At 41.8% G+C, this 27,999-nt stretch overlaps 1 protein-coding gene across 6 annotated transcripts in view; it reads right to left on the reverse strand.

Annotated features, from left to right (window-relative positions):
- The window catches only part of RTTN (rotatin), a 194,422-nt gene that overhangs the window by 18,466 nt on the left and 147,957 nt on the right, over positions 1–27,999 (reverse strand). For 4 of the 6 annotated variants that reach the window (XM_074987517.1, XM_074987516.1, XM_074987519.1 and 1 more), the window contains 7 exons: positions 26,711–26,864; positions 26,231–26,368; positions 24,267–24,478; positions 15,987–16,092; positions 11,617–11,714; positions 10,500–10,577; positions 5,275–5,401 (listed from right to left, as the gene is read on the reverse strand). In XM_074987517.1, the coding sequence (XP_074843618.1) occupies positions 5,275–5,401; positions 10,500–10,577; positions 11,617–11,714; positions 15,987–16,092; positions 24,267–24,478; positions 26,231–26,368; positions 26,711–26,864 (913 nt within the window). Of the gene's footprint in view, positions 1–5,274; positions 5,402–7,151; positions 7,234–10,499; positions 10,578–11,616; positions 11,715–15,986; positions 16,093–24,266; positions 24,479–26,230; positions 26,369–26,710; positions 26,865–27,999 lie in introns of those variants that run through there. The other 2 variants (XR_012644470.1, XM_074987520.1) reach the window with 2 other exon arrangements.

Consider the following 27,999-nt stretch of genomic DNA (forward strand, 5'->3'; position numbering starts at 1 on the left):
ACACTTCCCATGAAACTCGTCCGGGACTCTCCTATACAGATGAGGTGGTCTACCTCTTGCTTCAACAGAATCTTATGAGAGGGGTCCCTGAAGAGGGACTGGGAGGGAGGTTTTGGTGGAGGCATGGAGTGGAATGGGATGGCATATCCCACAGCAATAATCTCCAGTACCCATTTGTCTGTAGTGATACTTTTCCACTGACGGTAGAATGGTCTGAGGCGATGGTGAAACAGAGGTTGAGGTTGTCATTGCCACTGAATGATGGTTGTGGCATCGCCGTCCTCAACATAGCAGTCAAACTTGCTGCCTGGCTGTCTGTGATGCAGGGGTATGGCCTTGCTGGGGACATCGTCTAGGTGGTCTTCATTGTTGTTGGCACTCTTGATCAGAGCCTTGCTGGTAATGCGGGCACTGAGATTGATAGGTTAACATCTCTGGTATGAGTAGAATCTCTTCCTCGTGTAAGGAAGAGTGTGCACACCCAGCGTTCTGAGCGTAGTTCTCGAGTCCTTGCTGGAGTGGAGGACCGAGTCTGTGGATTTGGCTAACAGCTTTGCCTTATCAAGGGAAGATCTTCAACTTTTGTTTGTAGATCCTTAGGAATGCCAGATGTCTGGAGCCAAGACATTCACTGCATCACCACTGCGGTGGCCTTGGAGCGTGCTGCTGTGTCTGCCATGTCTAGTGCAATTTGGACTCCTGTACACAAAGATACACATCCTTCCTGAACTATTGCCTTTAAAACAGGCTTCTTGTCATGTGGGAGAAAGTCCATGAGTGAAATGAGTCTTGTATAGTTATCAAAATTATGGCTGGAGAGATGTGCTGCATAATTGGCCATGCATAACAGTAGGGTGGAGGATGAATATACCTTCTGTCCAAATAAGTCCAGTCTCTTCACGTCCTTGTCTGACACCGTGGATTTGTATTGTGGTGCCTTTGATCTCTGTTGAGAGGACTCCACCGTGAGGAAGTTTGGTTGGGGGTGGTTAAATAAAAACTCAGTTCCCTTCGGTGGGACAAAATACTTTTTGTCAGCCTGTTTGTTGGTCGGCGGAATAGAAGCTGGGGTCTGCCAGATGTTTGTGGCAGCCTCCATGATGGCCTCGTCTAGTGGGATGGCAATCTCTGATGATGTGGGAGGTCTCAGATTCTTGAGGAGCTTGTGCTGCTTCTCCTGTTCCTCCATCACCTGTATAGCCTGGGACTGTGCCACCCTTTTGAACAGGTCTTGAAATTGTTTAAGGTCATCTGGAGGAGATATATCTCCTGGGACGACCGCCTCATCTGGAGAGGATGAGGCAGCATCTGTCTGATATGCTTCTATCTGCTCCTCGGACACCTCCTGTGCCTGTTCCCCCCAAAGGTTCCAGGGGTAGGTCAATAACTGACTCTGGACATACTCTCAGTGGGGAGACATGGCCCCCCTTAGTATTGGGGGGTGAGAACTGTCTGTATGATGAACATGGGTGCGGGGATCTATCCCTTGACCTTGAGTAGCTGTGATGCTGATGATAGTCTTCACGATGATATGGACGAATGCAGTAGCAAGGACATGGTTCTGGGTGATGAGGATCTATAGCATGAGCGTTGTCTACATCTGTGATAATGGGAGGAGTGTGATCTCCTGGATGACATGAGCATAGGGGGAGAGGCTCTGTAGGGATATCTATGTAGCTCATGCGGAGGCAACAGGTGAAGGATGCCTAAGCCAGAGAGAAGGTGGCCACAGGAGTGGAGATGGTCATCTCAGGAAAGGTGATGGCTGTGTTAACAGCCGTTCTGGTATGCATGTTTCAGAAGGAGAGCTGGCAGAGAGAGATGCAATGAGAAGGTCCGGCAATGGACTTTGGTGCTGAGCCTTAGACCCCACCTCCCTCGATTCCTGAGACTGATGAGTCAGTGCCGATACAGGTGTTACATCCAGTGCCTGAGATCTTGGTGCGGGTATTGGTGCTGGTGGTGCCACATTCAGTGCTCCGGCCTGTGGCTCTGCATGAATGGAGGTCTCCAGCACCATTGGACCCTGTGCTCACGTGCCTGGTTCCAATGTTCTCGGTGCCAGGAGTCTCAGTGCTGCAGCCTCCAGTGCCTGTCACTTAGGCACCTGCAGGATCTTTGGTGCCGCATCTTTTAAAGTCTGAACCCCAGGCACTGTCTTCTGCTCTCTAGTTTTTATGCTGCCCTTAGTAGCAAGCATTTCCCGGTTCTGTGCCTCACTCGTCCTGCTCGTAGGTAGTACCGGCAAGGATCGAATAGGGGATATCTTCCTCTTATGAGCCGAAGAGGTCAAAGAGGTTGCCTTCTGCTTGTGCGGCACCAAGGACCCTTCTGTATGGGATATCTCAATTGGCTCAGGCTGAAGAGCCTTGTCAAATAAAATCATTTTTAGCCTCATTTCCCTGTCCTTCCTTGCTCTAGCCATCCGTTTAGAGCAGTGAGGACCTTTGCTATGGCCGTCCGAGGCAGGTATAGCTTCACAACATAACATTTTCCTTGTTAAAAACACTTAACGACATGTAGCTTTAACAAGGGTACTTAACAGGTACTAGAACAATAAACAAACAACAGTCTATTGTAGACATAAGCAGGACATGGAAGCGGCTGCCCTTCCCTCTATCTTCCCCCCTCCTTTTTTTTTTTTTTTAATCTATCTACAGTAAAGATTTTTAGAATAGTTTCTAAGATAAATGTTTTGAAAGGGAACTTCCAAATAGTAACAAATAATGGTTTTATCTCTCTAGGTGTTGGAGCTGAAGCAAAGTTCGTCCGCAGCTGCTGGCGGTTGAAAGGAACTGGTGTGGACCAGATTGCGCATGTGAAGGACCGGTGCGCATCGGCACATGCGCGATCTGACGAGATATGGCTTGGAAATCTCCAATCTGTGGTGCTGGGGCGAGCCCAACACCTACTGTGGAGCACCCATGGGGACAACTCGAAGAAGAATGGGGAATTTTGGCCAATGGGAGTTGCAGAGACAATGCATGCAGAAAGGGACAGCATACAGAGGCTTGTGTTGTCCCCAGACGTTGCAAGCATATATTGGCTCTTCCAAGAGTGACATGGGACCAGTGCAGAAAGGGAGCCTGCTTTAGCCCCACTGTGGTAGGGACAGTGAGCTACCTGAAGTTAAGTCCTACCCTGTGTGAGCCCACACTCCAACTGCAGCTCTGAGCTACCTCTTGCAGCCATATCCCCACATGTACCCCGACACCCTGATCCAGCCTAGAGCCTCTCCTAGCATTTGTACCCCAAACCCACTCCTACACCTGAACCCCCTGCTCCAGCCTCAGCCTGAAGTCCTCTCCCACATTCCAAACCCCTTTGCCCCAACCCAGTGAAAGCAAATAAGGGTGGGGGCCAGTAAGTGAGGGAGAGATGGTGGAATAGGGCTTGGGGAAAGGAGTGGGGCAGATACTGGGTTTCCTTTAAGAACAAAACAGACATACCTGGTCACACCAAAAGGTCCACCCCTAGCCTGTCTTGGCCAGGGCCAGGTGCCCCAGAAGGAATGAGTAGAACAGAAAATCATCAAGTAATTCATCCCGTCACCTGTTCCCCAGGTTCTGACAAACAAAGCCTAGGGGCACCATCCCTGCTCACCCTGACTAATAGCCACTGATTGACCCTCCATCCATCAATTTATCTAGTTCCTTTAGAAACCTGTTGTAATCTTGGCTTGTAGAACATACTCTGGCAACGAGTTCCATGGGTTGATGGTGCACGGTGTGAAGAAATACTTCCTTTTGCTTCTTTTAAATCTGCTGCCTACTTATTTCATTTGATGACTCTAGTTCTCTAAACCAGTCATGATTTTACAGACCTTAATCATATCTTCCCCTTCAGTCATTTCTTTTCCAAGCTGCAGAGTCCCAGTTTAATTAATCTCTCCTGGGACGGCAGCTTTCCCATACCCCTAAACTTTTTTGTTGCCCTTTTCTGAACCTTTTCCAACTGAAATGTATCATTTTTAAGATGGTGCGACTGCATCTTCATGCAGTATTCAAAATGTGAGACTTCAGCAGTTTCTCTTTCCAAAGCAGACTGAAAATTCTTCTTCAATAAGACGCAAACTCTTAAGTCATTAACACTTAGTCTACATTTTAGTGGACTGGGCCATTCTGTTAATGACTTAGGAGTTTGCGTCTTATTGAAGAAGAATTTTCAGGCTGCTTTGGAAAGAGAAACTGCTGAACTCTTTTTCAGATTCAAATTTGACACATTAACATGTGGTTTGAACCGGGATGCAAATTTTCCTTGGACATTATAGGGGCTCTTTTGCATATTTGGCGTAATCTAATTCTTCACTCTCCCCCACCTCCCGCTCTCTGATTTGCTCACCTTGATAATTTTTTTCTGATTTGTCAACCTTGATTACTATTTTTGGTTCTCTATGCCTTAAATATTGAGTCTGTTCTGACATGGCTATGGTCTGAAGAAGTGGGTCTGTCCCACGAAAGCTCACCTAATAAATTATTTTATTAGTCTTTAAAGTGCTACTTGACTGCTTTTTTGTTTTGATAGCTTATTCCTAATTTGAGTGTAAGAGTTTTCAGGTGATTAACCACTGAAACACAGTACCAAGGGAACTGATGGATTCCCCAACTCTTGATGCCTTCCAGGTCAAGACTGGATGTCTTTTTGAAAAATATGATATAGTCAAACCAAAAGTTACACTGTAATCAAACACAATTAAGTGGGCTCAGTACAGAGATAAATGAACAAAATTCAGTAACTTGCAATATACAGATCAGACTAGATGATCTAATATTCCCTTGTGGCCTTGAATTCTATTAATCAATTCATTTACAAACGTAACATTACCACTTTCTTGCAGGAATGCAACCTTCTTAATAATGGCTCATCCATGAATGTTTTTGATAAGAAAAGCATGTTCTTGTTTTACTATCCTCTAGCACATAATTCCTGAACACAGTATGTCCACAGAATATATTACAATGTGATAGGTCTATAGAGATTTTAGTAGCATTGAGTCTTGACTGGAATTTAATACCTGTTTAATATAGGCTCTTAGTTCCTCCCTCCTCCCCCTTAAAAAGAGACTTTCAGATGTAAAATACATGCTCCTCAGAATAGGGACCTCTGGAATAATCTTGACTCTTACGAGGCGGTGGCAAAACTTCCATCAACTTTGATGAGTCCAGGTTTCATCCTTTAATATATATATATATTTTCCTCTGTTTTTCCCTTTATTTATAAATTACTCTGGTTAAAGTGTTTTTGACATATTATACCAAAACTTGAGTCTCTTACCTGTGGGGTAATTTGCAGTATAGACGCAAAGCAAATGAAGAGCTATTAACATTAAGGAGTCGTCCATTAAAAACCATGGCCACAAAGAGTGGAGAATGGGGACAATATGTGCCTTGAGTGCTGCCACCTAAAAGCAAGGGATGAGTACAAATGTAGAGAACAGTAATGAGTATTGCTTTCAAGTATTCGTGCAATACTGAAATCAAACCAAGGCAGTTAAAGGAATTTTAACATACTATGAAATTCTTTTAAATGTTTTTTGAATCTCAAAGGGTCCTTTTGACATACTTTAAAGCCAAAATTAGTTACTTTAAATGGTAATAAAGACAGAAGACAGTCTTGTTTCTGTGCTGGAATGCTGTCTGCAAAAACTGCCTTGAGAACACTTTAAGTCAACACACAGAGCTGATTGAACTGGTTGCTTCTTGACTCCCTAAGATAGTCTCTACTTACACACACTGATACTGTTTGCCATTTTCCAGATACTGAAATAGTCTCCAGTGACTTCCATTTATTTGGCAGTAAGTCCTTGTACTTGTGTATTGGCTTTTTTCTTTTGTCTTCATACTATATAAATTGAGGGGTATTTACCATCAGCTAAGTATATTTCTTCTTCAGATCATCCTGGAACATTTTAATTATTGGTGAAATTGCGCATGAACTGAGGATGTATTAACATTCCAACTTGATTTTACAAGACCTCACCCTCCTACATATATACACTTTCCCCCATCTCAACTAAATTCATTAATAAAACCTGGGGAAGAGTAGTAAAGAAGGGAGATAAGAGGATGCAGAGACTACAGAGAACTTTAGCCATAAGTTAGAGAAGATTATTCACCCTGTGAAATAACTAAGGTTCTTGGAGGTTTATGTCCTTATGAGTGCTCCACTGTTGGTACAGTAGGGGCCCCTGCTCCCAGGATCAAAGACCTTTTAAAGCAGTGCCCCACTGTATCATATGCTTCTGCCAGTCTTGTGCTGAGAGAGGCATCTATATATATTGGTCCAACCACCTCCCAGTTCTTTCTCTGCCCCAAAGCTTATCTTAAGCTCTGAAGCAAAGGGGAAAAAGGGAGGAAGGAGGGCAGTAGAGCACCTACAGGGATACACACCTTAATTTAATTTAATTTAATTCTTTTTCCTTTATTTATAAAGTCCAGTTACTGAACAGCATGAGAAACCTTCTCTTTCTCCTTTGAGTGACGTCCCCATGGCTCCGCTGTAGTCTATCATAAACCAGAGCTCCTAGATGGAAGACTAGGGCTTTAAAGCAGCATATAATGCAGATAAACTAAACCCTCAATTTAACGGACTTCAGACATTATGAACGCTGTCGGGCAGCACCGCCCCCAGCCCCACACCAAAAATAAATGCTAGCGAATCACCAGAGCTGCTGGAGGAACCACTGGGGTGGCTGGGGCAGCTGGAGCCAGAGGAGCTCCTGTGCCTTGCAAGGTGACTCCAGTCCTGCAGATTTGAATTTAACGGACTTTTGGCATTAACAGACATACCTTCCCCACTATTATTCCATTAAACTGAGGGTTTACTGTAATAGGACTGTGTCCCAGTAAGGCATCTGATGCTGCACCAAGTTTAATTGGGTAATGACAGCTAAAAGTGTCTGTGAGGGCCAGGTGGCCACTTTACAAATGCCAGTAATTGGGAAATTATTTAGAGAGGCAAATTTGCTTGAGGTTCAGAACCAAGGTTGCTGACTGTATAGTTAATGGTAAAGATGTCTATACTGAGAGATTCACTTGGAAAGGAATTGTTTGGATATGGATGTACCTTTTAATCTTTCAGATGTTAAAAGAAATAAATGTGGTAATTATCTAAAAGTTTCAGTTATGTCCAGGTAAAAGGTTAATACTAGCCTAATATCCAGAGCCGGTTCTAGAAGCTTCTCTTGTCTGGCACCAGTCAAGTCCCAAGGGTGTCAGACTAGAGAGGTTCAACCTGTAGAAGGAAAACAGAACCTTGCCTAAGAATTCTGGATGTGGCTGTAATGTGACCGTGTCTTTACGAAAAATCATGTATGGGGTATATATCCTGAGAGTGCCACTTTCTCATACCCATCATGCAGAGGTGATGCTGACAAGAGAAGCTGGTTTTCATAGATAAATGAATATAAAAGGACATTGCCATGAGCTTGAATGATGGCCTGGTGAGACAATGCAAGACAAAACTAGGGTCCCAAGTGGATGAGATCTTGTATGTGAAGATAAATGTTTTGGAGGTCTTTCAAACTTACAGAAGTAAAGGTTTTGGAGGTCTTCCTGACTGTGTGTGGGTGAAAATGGAGTGGCCATCTATAATATTGTGACAGAGGCCAAGCATACATCTGTGGACTTGGTGGACAACCCTGATTACTTAAGAGCTGAAATACGGTCTAGGCTATGTGGGAAAAGAGAGTTCATCGCTATGAGAGGATGAGTGCTGCACCCAGACTGGAACCTTATCCAGTTTTGGAGGTAAATGTGTTTAATTATGTCTGTTATTCAAAAGGACTTCCTTTTTGTGCCTCTGTACAAGTCACCTCTGAATCTTGAAACAACGGAGGAGCCAGCCCTGCCTTCCAATGGAGGAGCTGGGGACTGGGACACAAGATTTAACACATATCCTGAGCAAGGAAGTGTGAGTTTGTCACAGCATGATCAGAAAACGTACTGTCATATGAAGAAGTTAAGTATACCAAATCTGTTGTGGCAATGTTGCAGCTGTAAGGATGTCTTGGACTAGGTCACCTTGTATTTTGTGAAGCACTTAGACCAAGAGGGGAAAGGGTGGAAAGGTAGAGTAGTGGGGTATCCCATGAGATGAGAAATGCACTTCCCAGCAATTCACGGCCTTGGCCTGCTCTCCAGCAGAACTGAGGACATCTGGCACTTCCAGGGTATCAAAGATCTGTGGCTGGACTCTCTCAGCCTCTGTGTGTGTATCTAGTTCCCATTCATGGTTTTTGGAGAATTTCCTGAGTGAGTGAGTTTGCCAGGGTGTTCTAATGTCTAGGGAGATAAGTGGCTGAATGTTGATATCATGCTGGATATTCCAGTTCTATAATTTCAGTGCTCCCAAGCACAGAGAATAGGACCTCACTCCAGTGCTGTGATTCTGGAGAAGAGGCATGAGGTCGAGGGAAGGTCACATATGAGCAACTCATGCATGTCACATACTATTAGATTCTAAGGGTATCTGAACTCCTGTAGGGAACATAAGAGCATCCTCAGCACAACTGCAGTTGTGCCAGTGCTGAGGGAAGTATACTATCTCAGGAACGGCCAGCAGATGAAGTAGAGGGCTTAGGTGGCACCAAAGTCTTGACAGATACACCACAGGTCGCATCAGTGTCAGAGGTACCAGTGCTGAGTGCTTGCTCAGTGTCAATTAAGATGTCAGTGACAACGGGGATGGGGAGATCTGTACTATTTTCGAAGGTCATTTACCACACTCCTTAATGATGCCAGCTGGCACTCTGGCTAAGGGTGAGAGCTGCACAGGTAAAGTGTCTGGACCTGGGTAGCAGTCTGGTCATAAGAATCTCTCCATAAGGAGAAGGTTCAGATGGATGCTTTGATGATTTGGGGTCCTAACATTCAAGTAGTGACAATGAGGGAATGTCCATGTAACGTGTTCTTCCCCAAGGTAAGTGGATGAACTGTGGGTAGCTGTTGCTCACAAGAAAAGCTTCTTGAACTGAAAATGTACATCTTAAACCTAGGCTAGGTATGTGGGAAAGAACTAAGAATTAATGAAAAGGGAAGAACAAGAGGGGTGGTTTTTTTCGTTTTTTTTGTTCGCTTGCTTGCTTTAAGAGATTGAGGATAATTACAAGGAAACAATTACTATTAAGTTAAACAATGAAGGGTACTCTTTAATGGCTCCGAGGACAGGAGGACTCTGCTCTGGCTTTTATCCTAGACTGAAAACAGCTGAGTAGGACCTGGGTGCCAACTGGACTGCAGAGCGCTATACACAGACACTGCTTATGGCACAAGACAGGGAAGAATGCATGTGCGATGTAATGGGCACTGCTACTGAAGATCTCCAGTCCCACAGGCAGGGTACACTGCCGCAGGGGACTACCCATCATGACACCACTCAAATAACCTTCCTTTCTCCTTCATGAAATTGTCTGCCAATCCCATCAAAGGAAATTAAAAATAACTTGCAGAATCTGGGCAGAAGCTAAATATTCAACAATCATCTGATTATGGTCTGCCTCACTGGTGACGAAGAAAAAGGAACAGCAATTGCGACCTATTCTAGCAGCAGCAGAAGCTGGTCATTAGGGACTACAGGGCTGTGGCCACTCTTGGCCAAAACTTCAAAATGGCCATGCAAATGGCCATTTCAAAGATTTCTAATGAGGTGCTGAACTGAATATTCAGCTCCTCATTAGCATTAGGACGTTTCCAGCCACGGCGCTTCAAAAGTACCACTTTCAAACGCTCGTGGCTTGGTGCAGCTACACGGGGGGTCCTTTTCAAAAGGACCCCATACTTTTCAAAATCCCCTTATTCCCCTCCACTGAGAGGAATAAGGGGATTTCAAAAGGTGTGGGGTCCTTTCGAAAAGGACCTCCGTGTAGCCACGGCAAGCTGTGAGTGTTCAAAAGTGGCACTTCCAGAAGTGTCCTAATGCTAATGAAGTGCTGAATATTCAATTCAATGCCTCATTAGTAGTCTTCGAAAGAAATGGCCATTTGCACGGCCATTTCGAAGTTTTGCCCAAGTGTGGCCACAGCCCAGGAGTAAGCACCCTCAGCATTGGGCCAAGGATCTGTCACAGTACAGATACTTAAGTAATTACTACTCCACAAGGTCTGATTACAACTGTTGCAACTGTGAAATTTCTTATGGGACTGGAACTACTGCCACTCTACCTTGAATCCCTGCAACACACTGGCTAAAAGTAGCAGAGGGTGCATCACCAGAGTCAACATTTCAGGCTTTTAATGAACTAACTCAGCTTATCCCCATGGCATCCCAGTCCACCTCTGTTGGTTGAAATTTGTATTTAATGGTTAGATGCTGAACTTTCAACATCAGACTTTTAAAGTCATGTTACAATGAAATTAAAGCGCTTTGTAGTCCTTGGTGTAAACATGAGGACTATTTAACCTGAACAATATTTGAAATCAAACATACCTGTAGTCCTTATTCTTAGATCTTCAGACTAGCTTTATGCAGCAATAATATAATACAAATAATATGATGACTTACTTTACACTCTTCATTTCGAAAGAGGCAGTTTCTTAGGAGCTGCAGAACTACTCTTACTTCCCTGATAAGATTATCCTCCTGCATGGACAAAAATGTTTCAAGAATATTTTGTGAAAGCAGAATCCATTTATATAAGCAACACATTTGTCTTAATGTCTGCACACAAGTATTCTGCTCATTGCACAGAACCTTTACTTATAGGAGGCTACCAGGCTAACCATCTCTGAAAAGTATTATTTCAGTAAGCTCATCAACTATTTCTATTCTATTAAGCATAAAGAACAGAAAATATCTTGTCCCTGGTTCCTCTCTCTAAGATGATATATGTAACACTTGTTTTAAATCACTTTGGCTGTGTCTACACTAGCCCCCTTCGTCGAAGGGGGATGGTAATCAGCCTGAGCAGAGAATACTAATGAAGTGCTGCGATGAATATGCAGCACCTCATTAGGCTAATTCTCCTGAGGCAACTTTGAAGATGCCGTGGGGAGAATTAGTCTAATGAGGTGCTGAATATTCATAGCAGCACTTCATTACTATTTTCCACTCAGGCTGATTACCATGCCCCCTTCAAAGAAGGGGGCTAGTGTAGACACAGCCTTCATGTATGGACTCTAGATAATGAAGTAAAAGGCCTCTCGAAGAGGCATTCTGAGAGATTGAGAGGACAGGAGGATGAAAAAGAGGGAAATAGGCAAATCATCTTTACAAGTGACTTTTGTAACAAGCTTCTTCAGTTTTTAATGAAACAAAATACAGATGACATGCAATCAAAAGTTCCTGTAAGATCTCCGATATACGCTAGAAGCTGGGTGGGTTTTTTTATTTTTTTTTATTAAATGGTAAATCCTAATGCAATGGCAATCCTCATTCCAAAAACAACCTGTCACTAAAAACTAAAAGTACAGAAATTTTTTCAGTGTATTGTGGGGTCCATATATTTTTAGATTGTTCTCCAATCCTCTCCTTAACATGTCCAAAAGGCTGAAGAGTATTAGCACCCAATAACTGGGCAACACACTAATCAAATACACTATTGCTTCCAAGAAAGAATAACTGGAAAAAAAATGTCTGCAGTAGATATTTTTTGTATCTTACGTATAGATTTAAGAGTTACCTTTTTCCTCTCTGCTGTTTTTCCTGGCCTCAGGGATTCTAGATTCAGCTGTGCATGAATGTGCTTCATCTGTTCCATCCAGCTGTCTATAAGGTTAGCTGAAAGACAAAATTCATACAATTCAAGCCCATTCACATTTAAAAATACCAAAAAAATCCTTACCCTGTAAATTAAAAGTATAAGGAATTTGGTTGCATAATCAACTCTTCAACTTTGTGCTTTCATCATATTTCAATCACTGTGTCTGATAAAAATGAAGCAAGACTAAAAACAAGTAACTCAACCTGTAAGTCAAAATATTCAGGAGAGCTGGGTATTTCAACACTCAAGAACATAAATTTGCAGTCAATACCTTAACTTAGTTCACATTAATATGTTAACAAAGAGCCATTTACCAAGTAGAAAACCTCCCAGCAACTGATGGAGTTAGGGTTGTATGCCTACTAATACTCTCTCTGCTTGTGTGTCCATGCATTAAGGTAGACTGTCTACTCCTAGATGGATTGCTTTTTTAACAGTTTTGGGTTTTATCAGGCAGGTTAGGATCTATGAGGTAATTTCCATAGTGGAAGTTAACTAGTGTACTTGACCTAACTGCAATGGGTAGGGAATGTAATGTCTATATATACAGCACATAATGGTTTTTACCCAGAAGATTCCAAAGTGCTTCACAAATTTAGAGTAATAAGAGAATATCAAAATGAACCACCCACAAAACACAGCTCTTCTGAGATTTAAAAAGAAAAAAGAAAAAAAAAAAAGACATTGGTTGAACTTTTGTCAACAGTTTAGGATAACACATTATTATTATTATTATTGTTCATTTGTTGTATATTACACATGTTCACATACACATGGACATAGCATCTGCAGAGATCACCACCTAAGCACAAAGGCCCCTGTTTAAAATAACAATAAAAGAAAGTGTCAAACACCACAGATGCAGCTACACAGCATTCTCCTTTCAGAGAAGAAATGCAAATGAGGGGGGATCAAAAATGCAAATGAACTGCTGATTTACAAATCACATACTTTATTTGCATAATCCTGAAACGAATGAGGAAGAACGATTCTTTCAGAAACAGGGTTTATTCACAAAGGAACCCCATGTACACAACTTTTTTTACTTCTGAAAAAGTCTCTTCTGGAAGCAGATTGTACAGGATTATGTAAATGAAGCGCGAGATTTGTAAATCAGCATTTTTTAATGTTTGTAGGGGTATACATTTTCAGAGGTCATAAAGTGGCCCTCATGTCTTTCTGAGTATTTTCAAGTCAAAGGGGAAACCCTCTACAGTTCTCTGAGTGTCTCTGAGAAAGCTGGACAGTCTAAGTCAGGATGCCCTTTGTACAACAATTTCTGCCACAGGCACAGAACAGCAGCTGAATGTAGGGATGCTTGAAAGGATGTCCTGACAGTAATTGTTCTTCTGCAATGATGGCCTGACATTGTTCTTTTTGCTCTAGTTGAAGACTCTCATTAAAAGCTGTTATTTTTGTACAGTTTGCTTGATTACATTTTGACATAATTGCCTGGTAATTCGCCACCCAAAAAACTGCATGATTCTAAATGAGTAGAACTACTTCTAAATGGATCCAGATGCTTCTGGTCTTTGTCATATCAAGCAGTCTTGGTGCAATGTTGTTACCCTATTCATTAATAATGTCCTCCCCCAGAGAATCTGTTGGGTAATAAGAAAATAAAATTGCAGAGTCCTCAGTGTGGACACAATATTTTTTATCTCCCCATCAGCAGGTTGGCAGTACTGTTGCTGGGGTCTGCCAAACCATCATTGCCCAATTCAAAAACACCTCACCGATAGGTAGCACAACTCTGATCAACGCTGCTGACTGCAAAATGTCCAGCCACTTATGCTGCCATTCCTTGACCTCTTTGACTATGTCTATACTTGAAGCATCTGTCAGCAGAAGTGTCAGTTGGAAGAGATGATCCAAGAAAACTTATGCTGACAGATCACGTCTACACATAAAAGTGGATCGACCTTTTGATATGTTCTGTTGACAAAAGTGCCCCCAGAGTATCTATACTGCTTTTTTGTTGACAGTTTGTCAACGAAATGCATTTTGTGTGTAGATGCTCTGAAAGCTTTGTCAACAAAACCCTAGTTTTGACTACAAAACCTTCTAGCGTAGATGTAGCCTTTGAGTGCTATCTGAAGGGCACCCACCATGCATTTTATGAGGTTCTGAAATTGTTAGAAATCATGAGCCATAGATGGTTATGATAGCATAAATGCTTATCTGGAGACTATGAGAAAGTCGTAGTTTGAGGGGTACCTTCTTTATCCACACTGGTTTTCTGCACCTCAGATGTCTCCTTCTGAAAGATGGGCTAAGGGTGGAGGGGATTGCATGTTTCTCTTGTCACAGTGAGAGAGACAATATGTTGGAAATTGTTGCTGGTATGCTGCCCAGGGATTCCCCAGCATGGCCACTTGGGGGCGGGAGTGACATCCAAGGCTGTTCCCATTACCCATGTCATCTCCCTAGAATTGCTCTCTTTTTCTTTTTCTGTTGGTGACAAACAGTAGTTTCTATATGGATGGAGAGGAGAGCCCTGGCATGCAGACAGATGAGGTTAAAGGGAGTCTCTGTCTTCCTCAATACTGACCAGTGAAGGAACTCCAGCCAAAATGTATGGTGAACTGGTTGGTAGCAGAGACGGATGCAAGTCTGGTGATTGAAACTGACCATTTATTCCAACCCTTTCTTATCTTTTAACAAGTTACCAATCCATGACAGGACCCACCCTCTTAACCCATGACCACTTACTTTCTTATGACTTCTGGTGAGGGACCTTATCAAATGCTTCTGAAAAAAATCTAAGTACAGTAAACCCTTGAAATGCATGATTTTGAATTGCGCTTAACTTGTATTAACACGAATTAAGTGCAACTCAAAATCCCGCCCCCCGACGGCCCCGGGTCAACCCCTGAATGGCCCCATTCTCCAACAGCCCCTGACCCACCATCCCATGCATGCAGCTGCGGCTCAGGCTCAACCCCCAACTCCCCCTCCCAGTTCAACCCTCCTCTACCGGCTCACCACCCACTTGCAGCTCAACCCCCCCACAGCCGGTTCAAACCCCACTTGTGGCTCCAGCTCAACTCTGCCCCGCCCCATGGCTCTGCTCACCATCCATTCATGGCTCCGGGTCACCTCCCCCGTGTGTCGTTCAACTGCCCCACACTGTCTGTGCCACATGGCTCCAGCTCAACTCTACCCCTCGCCCCAGGCTTAAGCCCCCTGCCGCCCTTCCACGGCCCCAACCCACCGCCAGGCTTAACCCTCCCCAACTGCCCCCCTCAATCTCAGAGCTTACCTTGCAAAAGGAGTTCTAGGTGCTCTTGCTGCTTCCCCGGCTGCAGAACGTGCATTCTGCCAGGGGAAAAAGTCCGCCCTCGCCATCAGACTTATGTGAAATTCGAGTTACGGGAGGGTGCGTGGGAATATAACCCTCACGTAAATCAGGGCACTACTATACACTATATCCCCTGGGTCACTCTTGTCCACATAATGTTTAATTCCCCTTAAAGAAACAGCCTGTACCACCAAACAGCTTTTATCATTTCTGAATAGCTGAGATACAATTAAATAGATAAAAAGTGAAGCGTTGGTCTTAAAAATAATATAATTACCTTCGTCTTCCAGGTTCTGAGGTTCTTAAAATTGAATTAAAAAGGTCAAAAGTTTCAATATGGCTTCCTTTGCTTTGCTTTTATTCTTCATGCTACCACGATAATGCATAGTACTGAGCACTATAACATTAATATAAATATATTCTGCACGGACTGTAAAGAGCATTATGAAAGACATTCACATTATTTAAAAGTCAGCTAAGTACATGAGGTAAAAAGTAAGAAGATGCCAGATTTATCAGTCAATTCTAGAGACACAGCTCCTTCATGAAAAGACTAATTCTTTCTGAATGAGAAGAAAGTAATTTTTCACACCTAGTCAATCATTGACCTATATTCAGAAAGTGTGCAGAAGTGCCAATAACTGCCCAATGAAGCAGTGGTTTGTGTGAAGCCAATCTACTGGAAACAGAGATATAACATCAAATACAGGTTACCAAGGTTACAGTCATCAGATGGCCACTCCTGACTGTGGCTATAGAGTTGGATCAACTGATCTAAAATGCTGTAGGTTGTAACTGGTGCAATAAAGAAAATACTTTTAGACTTCACTGGGTCCTGACATTTACATGTAATGGTAAACCGCATGAATCAAAACTTTATTCATAAAGCAGTTTCTCAAAAAGCAGTATTAAAAAAAATCCTACCGACAAGCACTTAATTTACAGAGTACTTTTATATCTATTGTAGCTTGTGTGTCTGCAGACTTACCTTCCAAAGCACGTTTCTGTGCACTTTTACTGATGGCCAACAGAGACAGCAAAGCACCTGCAGCAACACGTTTGAGTGCATCTTCTGAGAATTTTGCATCATAGCTCTGCAAATAATGAAAGTATCTCATTAGGTTGTAAAAGTAAAACATATACTGTAGAAATGTCCAGGATCATGTTCATGCCTGCAAAAATAATGCACCAATTCTTACTCTGATGACAGAATTAGAACTGGTCAAAACTCCAAATTTCCGTTTTGCAGGAAATTTCAACATTTCAAAATTTCCCAAGAGCCAGCGATTATGAAAATTAAGTTTCAGAAACACCTAAAGATGGTATTTCCAAAACAAAAGGTTTTCCAGCATCTGCTCAATTATGTTGATATGATTCTTGTTAGTTGAACTGTTGCCCACCACTGAATACTAGCAGTAAAACTGGCTAATCAGGGCTTCCAGCATCCCTGATGAAGGTCAAGGCTCCTGGCATGAGGAAACGTGAGCCCAGGTTCCCATCTCCATGTTAGGGAGGTTGGAAGCCCAGACAGGCCCAGTTAGAGCTGGGGCTTCCAGACTCTCACTTCTGCTGAAGAGGCCCAGAAATGCCAAGAACCCCCTAATTTTTGAGGCTCCTGGATCAGTATCAGGGAGCCTATAAGTTTGAGGCCCCCAGCCGCAGGGCAGTTTGCATGGTGGAAAACCTGACAGCAATTTGATCAAAAATTAATCAAACCTGTAATACTTTCACTAAACATTTCAGACTCAACCAATTGCATTCTCTGATTAAAGCTTTACAACATGTTATACTCACAAGAACAATTCAGACATTTCCCTGCTCATGCCCATATTTACAGGTGAGTCAGAAAAATCTCCAAGATCACTTTCATCATTTTCTCAAATGAAATGAAAATGATTTTTTTTTCCTAACAACATTTCTTCTTTATTTGCTTTTCTGTCAATCTTGGTGAACTCCAGTATCATCTCTAACCCTCAGGCTCAAAATCTTGGTCTTCAGTGGCATATCAATCCTTCTATCCACACTAAACCTGTTTAATTTCTTCATCTTTTCCTTTCAGTGTCTCTTACCACTTAATAGTAGTCATAAAATTAAAAAAAAAATACTTGGTAATTAAAGCACTTTTAATCCATGTATTGCAAACCACTTCATGGAGGATAGGTATTAACATTCCCATTTTAAAATGGTAAAACTCAGTCATGCTGTCTATAAAATATGGATAAATTATACTTGCTTAGGGTCATATAATAAGTCAATTGCAGGGTCAGCAGTCATTTTAAGTCCCACATATGCTATAGCCACTGATGCATATGCCCTCCTCAGTGTTTCAAAAAGGATCTAATATAACAGAAATAATGATTTATTTTAATTGAACTCAGAACAATTTGGGTGAATTTTTTTTTTCCTTCAAAACTGTCAAACTGTGATAAACATGTCTATGTGGGCACTATCTGTTGCATGAGGAAAAATATACTGGAAGATCAGCTAGCTATTGGCAAAGTGACTATATTAATCCCTAGATTTAATGTAGTCTCAAGCTTCTAAATACTACATACACTGATCTCACTATATCAAGACAGATGCAAAAATCCGCTCACCAATTTATAAACTTCCCTAAGAGAATGAGGGAGAACCTAGCTAAGAAATCAATTTCTACAAAACTGCAAAATTCATTCTGCTGCTATTTTGTAAAGCTATGAAGAGAACCACAGACGTATACTAGAAGACGTATACTGAAATGTGACTGGTCCTAGGAATGGAATGGCAAGGCCACAATAGCTGGGAGCTGTACTAAGCCATTATGCAAGCAACCTTCAACATCAAGCCTTCAGCAATCTCTGGAAACAATATAAAGCTTCTTTCCCTAAGTGGAAATCCCAAGGAAAGTGGTACCTGTGAGATAAATGAAGACCTGAAGAACTATAAATGCCCCAAGAGAATTCAATTTCCTAACAAACATATCAGGAAAACCAAAACCACCTCATAATAAATGTACGGCAAGATCAACAGATGTTCACTGATACTAGAATCATGATTCTAAGGTTAGCTATTACCCTTCTGGACTGAAAGAGACATCAGGAGATCATCGAGTGTAGCCCCCTGCCAAAGCAGGAGCAACCCTTACTAAATCATTCCAGTGAGGACTTTGTCAAGCTGGAACTTAAAAGCCTCTAAAGATACAGATTCTATCACTTCCCTAGGTAACACATTCATGTGCTTCACCGCCCTCCTAGTGAATTAGTTTTACCTAATATTAAATGTAGATCTCCTGCATTGCATCTTGAGACCACTGCTCCTCATTCTGCCATCTGTCGCTACTGAAAACTACCTCTCTTCATCCTCTTTGTAATCCCCCTTCAGGTAGTTGAAGGCTGCTGTGAAATTCCTGCCCCCCTTCACTTTTCTCCTCTGTCGACTAAATAAACCGCTCCTCAGAAGTCATTTGCTCCAGCCCCCTTAATCAATTTTGCTGCCCTTCACTGGACTCTCTCCAATGCGTCCACATCCTTTTTGGAATGGGGAGCCCAACATTGGACACAATCTTCCAGATGTGGCCTCACCAGCGTCCAACTGCAGTAATCACTTCCTCAGATCTACTGGCAATGTTCCAACTAATTCAGCCCAATATACTGTTAGCGTTCTTGTCTTTAAGGGCACCTTGCTGATTCATATCCAACTTCTCATACACTATGATGCCCAGGTCCTTTTCTGAAGAACTGCTGTTTTACCAGTTGGTCCCCAATCTGTAGCAGTGTTTGGTTAGGACTCTGCACATGCTCTTGTTAAACCTCATCACATTTCTCTTGGCCTAATCTTCCAATTTGTCTAGGTCACTTTGGACCTTATCGTTACCACCCAGCATATCAACCTCTCACCTTAGCTTAATGTCATGTGTGAACTTGCCAAGGATGTAATCTATCCCCTCCTCCAGTTCATTAACAAAGCTGTTGAAAAAACTGGCCCTACGACAGACCCTTGGGATGCTCCACTAGATACTGGCCACCAACCATACATAGAGCCATTGATCACTACCCATTGAGCCCAAAAATCTAGCCAACTTTCTGTGCACCTTACAGTCCATTTATCCAATCCATACTTCTTAACTTTCCAGCAAGAATTATGTGAAATACCATACCCAAAGTTTTACTAAAGTTACGGTAAGTCCACTGACTTCCCCATGTCCACAGAGACAGTTACCGCATCATAGAAGGCAATTAGGTTAGTCAGAAATAATGTGTCATGGGTGAATCCATGTTGAGTGTTTCTGATCACTTTCTTCTTTTCCAAGGGCAACAAAATGGATTCTTTGAGGATCCCATCCATGATATTTCAGGGACTGGAGTGAGGCTGACAAGTCTGAAGTTCCCTGGATTGTCTGTCTTCTCTTTTTAAAAGATGGGCACTATATTTGCCTTTTTCCACTTGTCTGGGATACCCCCATCCCCTGATCTCCACAAGTGTTCAAAGACAATGGCCAAAGGCTCTGCAATGACTTCTGCCAACTCCCTCAGCACCCTCAGATGCATTAAAACTGGCCTCATGGATTTGTATATGTGCAGCTTTTCTAAATAATTCTTAACCTGTTCTTTCTCCACTGAGGTCTGCCCAAATCCTTCCCATTCTGTGCTGCTTAGTAAAGCACTCTGGGAGTTGATCTTGTCTGTGAAGACAGAGGCAAAAAAAGGCATTGAGTATTTCAGCTTTTCCTACATCATCTGTCACCTCCCTCATTCAGTAAGGGTCCCAAACCCTCCCAGATCACCCTCTTATTGCTAAGATACCTGCTGAAACTTTTCTTGTTACCTTTCACATCCCTTGCTAGCTGCAATTACAATTGTGCTTTGGCTTTTCTGATTACACCCCTTCATTCTTGAGCAATATATTTATATGCCTCCCTAGTCATCTGTCCAAGTTTCCACATCCTGTGTTTATGCTCACCAGGCACTTCACTGCTAAGCCAAGCTGGTCACCTACCACATTTGCTTTTCTTTCTGCGCATTGAGATGGTTTGTTCCTGTGCCTTCAGCACAGCTTCTTTAAAATACTGTCATGATCACTGATTCCCTGGTTGCCACCCACATCTACATCCCCTAGTAATTCCTCCCTGGCAGTGAGCAGCAGGTCAAGCTGAACATAGTCCCTGGATAGTTCCTCCAGCAGTTGTAGCTGGAAGTATCTCCAACATTCTCCAAACACTTCCTGGATTGCCTGTGTGCTGCTGTATTGGTCTCCCAACACATGTCAGGGTGATTAAAATCCCCCATGAGAACCAAGGCCTGTGATCTGGAAACCTCTCTTAGTTGTCTGAAGAAGATATTGCTAATAATCCCTAACTTTTTGTTTTCTCCATATAATAGCAATTCTAACAAAGGGTGAGTTCATCTTAGTGAAGCATATTGGCATACTGTGTGATAAAAAATTACAAGATTTAAAACATCTGTTAGTTTTCCTAGATCATTAATTACATTCCTGAGTTCCTTCCAATTCAAGTTGCCAAAGAGCTTTCAGGCATCACTTTCAAGCCCTACTTTTGGTAGGTATAAAAGATTGTTTTCTGACCTCTTCAAATAATAATTCTCTATATTCTTGTCTAATATTTAGAGTAATAAGTGTTCTCAACTCATTAATAATTGATATATATTTCCTAATCATTCTATTATACCACTTTTCTGTAATCCGAACATCCCATTACCTGTGCCCACAGGAATAAATAATTAATTCTCTGTAAATTAGGGTATTTATGCAATATTTTTACTCATTGCTCAAAAGCTTTTTTTCTTTCCTCCCCCACCGTAGCTGTCTTAAGAAAACAACAGTCTGAAGTCCATAGTCTCACAGAACTCATCCCTCAACACATGGCCTATCACTCTCACTGTAAAAAGGACGGAAAAGTGAATCAGAGAAAAACGTGGGTTGGATAAATCACAGCAAGTAATGATTTAGCTGTATCCTGTTTCAGGTCAGACACTTCTTGGCATGAATGGCTATGTGGTCTAGGCTGGGAGGACTCAAAGCACAGAGCTGTTTATCCCAGGGAATGTAAGGAAGTTTCTAAATTTCTTCAAACTACTCACTGAAAAGGCTGTGAGATCTCAAAAAGCAAGTCGTAGATCATTGCCTGCACCTCTATCGGTTAACCAGTGCTTGAAGCCATAATACACACTGCATGACCAGTGCCGTGGTCCTGTTTGGGGGAGTAGTCTGAGGCATCCACTGATGTGTGTAAGCTTGTCACCTGCTGGGCTTCTCTATAATATCCCTTACAATATTTTGCCAGTACTGGTGTTTGCCCAATGGGGGATGGGCTAAGCAAGACACTTTTGAGTCCCCTCACAAATGCATACTGTTAGTAAGTGGTCCTCTTGAGCTACTTGGGCCCAAAGCAACTGCTCAGTCAGCACATGCATAGTGACAGCTATACTTTTAAATGTCATAAGGGAGCTTTGTGAAAAAGGCATTCACCCTGTCCCATATGAGAAAGTCAAACTTGTCCCAAAACAGTGTCACAGTTAACTCAGTGCATATGCAGTGAATCTGACACACCTTCCTTCCAGCAGCTGGGTCATTTGTAATTCTTGTCCTAAGACATGTTTTTGCTCATTCTCGTTTTCTCCTACACAGCCATTACAACTAGGAAGCCTGAAATGGCGAGTGGAAGTGGTAAACCTCCCAAGGGTTTATCTAGTACTTTTTTTGGATCCATTTCACCATTGGGAGCATAGAGGCTGGTGCGTACAGCATGGGTTTGGCTGGATCAAGCAAGCTTTCATTAATGTGGAGCATAATCCTGATGGACTAGAAACTGACAAAAAGTATACCAATTTGTGGAACTTCTCCAAAATAATCAATGTCACACTCTCTAGCAATCTTCGCAAGGAGCTCCTGAAATGCTTCAGAATTGTTAGGTGCCAAGCACATGCCTCTTTATCTAGTAAAGAAGAGAGATTGTTTTGGGGCAAGATATGGAGGTGATGTCACTTTGCACTTGGATCTGCCTCCATCTGATACTCTGGAATTGCTAGCCTCAGCAGGGATACCATCTGAGGCAAGCAATCTCCTCACTGATCATGGAGTGACACCCTTTCAGCGCCTGACTGAAAGGACAGCAAGATATCTCTGCAGATTTTCACACTGATGTTGACGTTCACTTTGGTGCTGCAGTTGTATATGTTGGCAGCATCTTCGCTATGCCAATCTTAAGGGTCACCATTCTGATTGAAGGGGCACTCTGCGGTACTGGAATGTTCATGAATGGAATTCTGGAACTTGTTTTATTCAAGGTTGTTCCAAGTAAGTGGAATTTCAGTCTTGCTTTTGCAACTGGTGAATTGTTGCAGAGAAGGACAAGCACTCTGAGCATCTGCTCAGAGTGTGTGATATCCTCAAGCAACAGATACAGCTATTGTATTCATCCTTCAGGGACAGACAGGGCTTGAAGCTTGCAGATTCTGAGACTGTCATTTTGAAGAGCTCTGTACGGGGTGTTTGAATATAGTCTGGCCAGAAAGTACAGTCCAGAGGGGTCATACCAGTTGAAATCAGAAGATCAGAAGTAGTTCTGAAGATATGAAGAAATTTGCCTGAGTTAAACCTGTGAGACACTTGACAGGCTAGGGCTCATTCCTACTGACTGTTGTAGTTGCTGGAAAAGGGAGACTTGCTCAAGAAAGTGAAGTCAAATGCTGACTGCAAATACTTACAAAGGGATCTCAAAAAGACTGTGCAACTGAACAACTAAATTGCAGACGAAGGTCACTGCTGATAAATGCAGAATAACTCAGATTGGAAAACAATCCCAACTATGCATACAAAATGAGAGGGTCTAAACATTAGATGCTAACAGTCAAGAAAGCGATCATGGAATCCTAGTGGATTGCTCGCAGAAAACATCTGTTCAATGTTCAGCAGCACTCAAAAAAAACCCCCAAAAACAAAAACAAAAACTAAGATAATGTTAGAAACCATTGGAAAGGGGATAGTTAATAAAAACAGAAAATATCAGTCAAAATCCATGGTATGCCTTCACCTTGCTTACTGCATGAAGTTCTGTTCATCCAACTCTAGGAGAATACAAAAGCATTGGAAAAGGTACACAGAAGGACAACAAAAACAGTAAGGGGTATGGAACAACTTTCATTTAATAAGAGATTTAAGATTGTTTATCTTGAAGTAGATACAACTATGGGGGGTGGGGTGGAGAATTTGATAATGGTCTATGAAATCATGAATGGCGTGAAGAACGGGAATAAGGCAGTGTTATGCAAAACTTCACCTGACACAAGAACCAGGAGTCTCTCAGTGAAATTAACATGTAAGATATTGGTGCCAGGAGATAAATTATTTGTTGTAGTTTCTCATGAAATCTTTCGATTACCATGAAATATGCAGTGATAAAGTGCAGGTTAAGAACCAGACAATAAAAAGCATAGGAAGCTGAAGGACTTATGAAGAAAGAGAATTTAAATATAAAGTGTTCAATATATCTTGTTAGTGATAAGTAATGCAAGACATGTTAATGGTCTACAGCTGAAGTGTAAATATCTAAGAGGGAAAGGAATTACTTAGGACAGTAAAAGGAAGTACAAATAGGAATAATGAGATGAAATTAGGAAAGAGAAAATATTTTGGTAAATATTGAGGAAATTCTCCTGTCAATACATATTATGCTGCAGAACACTGTCCCTATGCAAGAGATAGAATTTAAATAATAAACAGATTTAAAACCAGATACATTAACAACAATTCTGTAAGATGGTCTAAATGGCTAAATGAGTTTCGCAATCCTCAATTTCTATAATTATGTAGTATTAAAGGACACTGTTCTGATACCATTTACAGTAGAACAAGGTCTTGAACTTTAAATATTCCAAGACATCTTTGGAGAAGTAGGAACCCTTTGGAAATAATTCAATATTTTGGCCAAATTTAAATTTGCATAACTATATTCTAAGTATATAAAAATCCTCTCCTGAAGTTTAGATCAGATATTGTATTCAATTCCTACCTGAAACTACTATGTATCATTGCAATGTGGTGTCAAACAGCTGCTGCCTTCAGAGAAAGCTGTGTAGCACTGATGGGAAGAGAGATTTTTATGTGCAGTTTACAAACACGTTTGTTTGAAGTGTTCTGTGTTCTTTATTAAGACTAGTTCTCAGAAGAGGTTGGCCTTTAAATTAGACATCCCGCATTATAACAGAAACAATACCTTAGTCATACAATTAAAACTATAATATCATATTAATTTACTGAATATGTAAATTTGTACCTGAATTATTAATTCATTAAGTTTGGCCACTGATGCTAGACTTCCTTCAGCTTCATCCAGAAGAAAAGTGATCGTTGGGTTGGGGTAAATATTCTGTTTATCCTGGAGCTGTCTTTTTCCCTCTTCAGCTGAGAGAATGGAGAGGAATTGCAAACTGGCCACATATAAGCTAGGGCATACAGTGGACAGACGCACACAGTCACAAATTGTATCTAAAAGGTCAAATAAATAAAAGACTTTTATAGTTCATCCTCAAGACATGGTTAAACATTTCAAAAGTAGAACAAACTAATCCAAGTCAAAGTTTGAGTCATGGAACAGAACCAATGCTTTCAAGAAGCCAATGAGCCCTAATCATTTGAACCTAAATTAAAAGTATATTTGTATTCCAAATTTTAGATTTATGGAGAGTTTGAATGACAAAGTATTTCATGTCACACATAAAGTTTAAAATAAAACATCCACAAATGAGCACTGGAACTACTTAGCCCACCTTCACTTGTTACCTGAGTCACTTGCCTGAGTTTTTTAGCCTTCCCATTACTTTAAAACAGAGCTTGCATTATATTAAAGACAGCTACAATCAGAAGCTGTGCCTTAGAGGCTGGCTCTATTGGCAGAGGTGGAGTTAGGCCCTAGCTTAACAAGTTACTTAGCACAAGCCTAAATATTAAGAAATGTAAAAGCCAATTAACATTTCCCAATTAATTGATTAAACGTGAATGGCATGGAATGGGGGGAGATGAGGGAGTGCTGCAGCCTGGCTTGGCTAGTATCCCCCACCCCCAACAGGATCTGCTCTGGCTAGGCTGGACTGTCCCCCACCCTCAGCACTACCAGGGCCTCTGGAGCATCCTCCTACCTACAGCAGGTCCCGGGGGCCTGGAGTAGCACCCTGCCCACAGAGAGAGTTAACCCACCAGTTAATCATAACCAGTAAGCCTCACTCTAAACCTGTGCTTACATTTGTAGGGATATAATGGTTAACCATTAACATTCCTACTAAATATAAGAACAGATTTCAATGGAATTATTCACATGATAAATTGTAGACCTATGCTAGATTACCTAGTTAAATCAAGTTCTTAATTAAAATAACTAAATCAATACTTACATAATTTAAACTATTATATAATAACAAATAACTACATAATGACTCAGATTCAGGAAGACAAGTGTGTGACCTTTAAAATATTTTTCATTTGCAAATTTGACTCCATCAACCAAGGATCAAACAGAGACTGGGAGTGGCTGGCCCCTTACCAAAGCAGTTTCTCTGCACTGGAAGTTCACACCTCCACATTAGAATCTGATAATGGACCACATCCCCCCGACTAATCTGTCTTACTTTTTCTCCTCTGTAGATGTATACTACTGATAATGGGCCATTTCCACCCTGACTGAATAGACCTTGTCAGCTCTGGCCCTCTCTTTTACTGGGACCCCCTCTTTAAATACTGCTCTGAAACACCCCCGCCCTCATGCATCTGATGAAGCAGGTCTTTGCCCACGAAAGCTTATGCTCCAAAATATCTATTAGTCTATAAGGTACCACAGGACGACTTGTTCATGCTTATATGTTTTTTGTTTCCTTTCTTAAGTTTTAAGGTGAACCATCATTGTAACGGAACAAAACAAAACAAAGGGGTATACATGTAGCTCAGTTCAACTTCTCAATAAAACCAATTTGCTTTAGTCCAATGTTTAGAACAAGAAATTGTTGAAGTCCATACAACAGAATATTGGAAGCTGTATAATAGCTGAGAAATAACTACTGGACTATATAAGAAAAAGTTATAAAAACAAGCATGAGTCAAAATAATCATTTTATCTTCTCAGTGAAAAGCATAAACATTTTATTTATCATCATGGACATGTTCTTTGTAAGTATTTGATAGCATCTCATCAGATGTCACCCTCACGAGTAGCTTCAAGGTTTAAATACATTTAATAATAGGCATTACCAATTACTGCAGTCCAGTGCTTTCCAAGAGCTGCTGTCACACACAGAAGAGTGGTTTGGCCACTTTTCCTTAACAGTGTAGCCAGAAAGCTAAACAAGTCTGTCCATGTTTGGTGAACTGCAGATGTTAACTCAGTATCTATAAACAGAACATGTGAAATTGAAGCTGGATATGTAAGCCTGGGCAGAGGCTTATATATTTTACCTTTAATATCAGAAGAGATGACACTGAAAACAAACAAACATGCAATCCACACAAATAATTAAGTTCAAAACCAAAAATGTAACTGAATCCCTCCCCTAGTTTCACAACACTGTGGTGAAACAAGAGTAGAGAGTAAACGTCTAGCAGGTTTTAATGTCTACATATTAGCACATGGCAAATGAAACATTTATCTCTACAGCTTAAGATACAGTGTTAAGACAAATAGTAATGATTTTGCATCTGTTTGTGTACATGAGAGAAGTATTTATATATTACCCAAGCCACCCATGGAGCGAATGGAGAGGATCATTAAGATATTTCCCAAAAGAGGTTTCAAGAGCTCATCCTGGATCACAAGGTGAGTGTCTACCAATAAGCATGACTGTAGAACCCTGGACACTGAAGAAGAGTACTGAAGTAGGAATAAAACCTAATAAAATAGTAACAAGAACACAAAAGTTGGATTTTTCCACATGCAACCTGATTTTACATTAGGTTAAGACCGCCTATAGACAATACTATATACCTTTTAGGAATCAAAATATTAAATGCATAGAGAGTTTTCAGAATGTGATTTTCATTTTCAATATTGCCATTTGTCAATTTTTATTTATTTTATTTGTATTTTTGTCCTTTGGATTTTTTTTCTATTTTAACTATTTTTTATTTTTAAACTTGTGGTATGGGGGGATAGGTATGGACTTTGGATTAAGGAAGTACTGAGAGCTCTCTCTCAGGCTAAGGGGCCCACACCACCAGGGAGCAAGGTGCACAGGTAGCTGCAGTCATCCTGGATCTGCAGAGATTCCCCAGCCTGAATGACTATCTTTTGGTTGTGAGGCAGGCTGCCCTATTGCCAAACAATTCCTGTCAGCAGCAGCTCCCTGGTTGATGAGTGAGCTAGCTGAGCTGAGCTAAGGAACTGCAGAGGGCTCCCTGCACAGCCATAGAGCTGGTGACACTGGATCTCTGTTGGCATAAGGCACAGAGAAGACACTTGGTCCTGTCCAGGCATACCAGAGACTCCAGATCAGGGTCAGAGGGAGGAATTCCTAGCTTCAGGGGAGGCTACCCTGCTCCTGAATGGTTCCTAGACACTTGCCACTAGGCGGTGACGGTAGGTCTTTATTTCACAGGTCAGGACTCCAACCTTCCAAGTACTTTGCATCTGCAGGAATTAGCTACCACTGGTCCCACTAATACACAAGACAGGCGTGTGGGAGCCACCCCTATGCAGGAACTGTATCTCCAACCTCACAGCCATGCAGGAGCCCTTTGCAGCTGTGCTGTCATAGCACTGACCTCTCACTCCTGTGACAGTGGGTTCCCTGCACAGCTGGCCCCTGTTGGCACAAGATGTGGGGAAGTCTGAAGGCCTGGTGGAGAAGAGCAGAGACCCCCAGCATCTCCAGTGAGGGAGTGAGAAGGTTGTGTCAGCAGGCTAACCTTTCAGGAGTTGGGTGGCTTCCTCACAGTCCTGGTTAGAGGCTTCTGCTCTGCCCCACCAGGACTGCAGGATATCCCTCCCCCCTAATTTGTGCCTGCAGATATTGGGAGTCACCCGC

Source organism: Carettochelys insculpta, chromosome 2, assembly GCF_033958435.1.
Source record: "Carettochelys insculpta isolate YL-2023 chromosome 2, ASM3395843v1, whole genome shotgun sequence".
Classification (NCBI taxonomy): Eukaryota; Metazoa; Chordata; order Testudines; family Carettochelyidae; genus Carettochelys; species Carettochelys insculpta.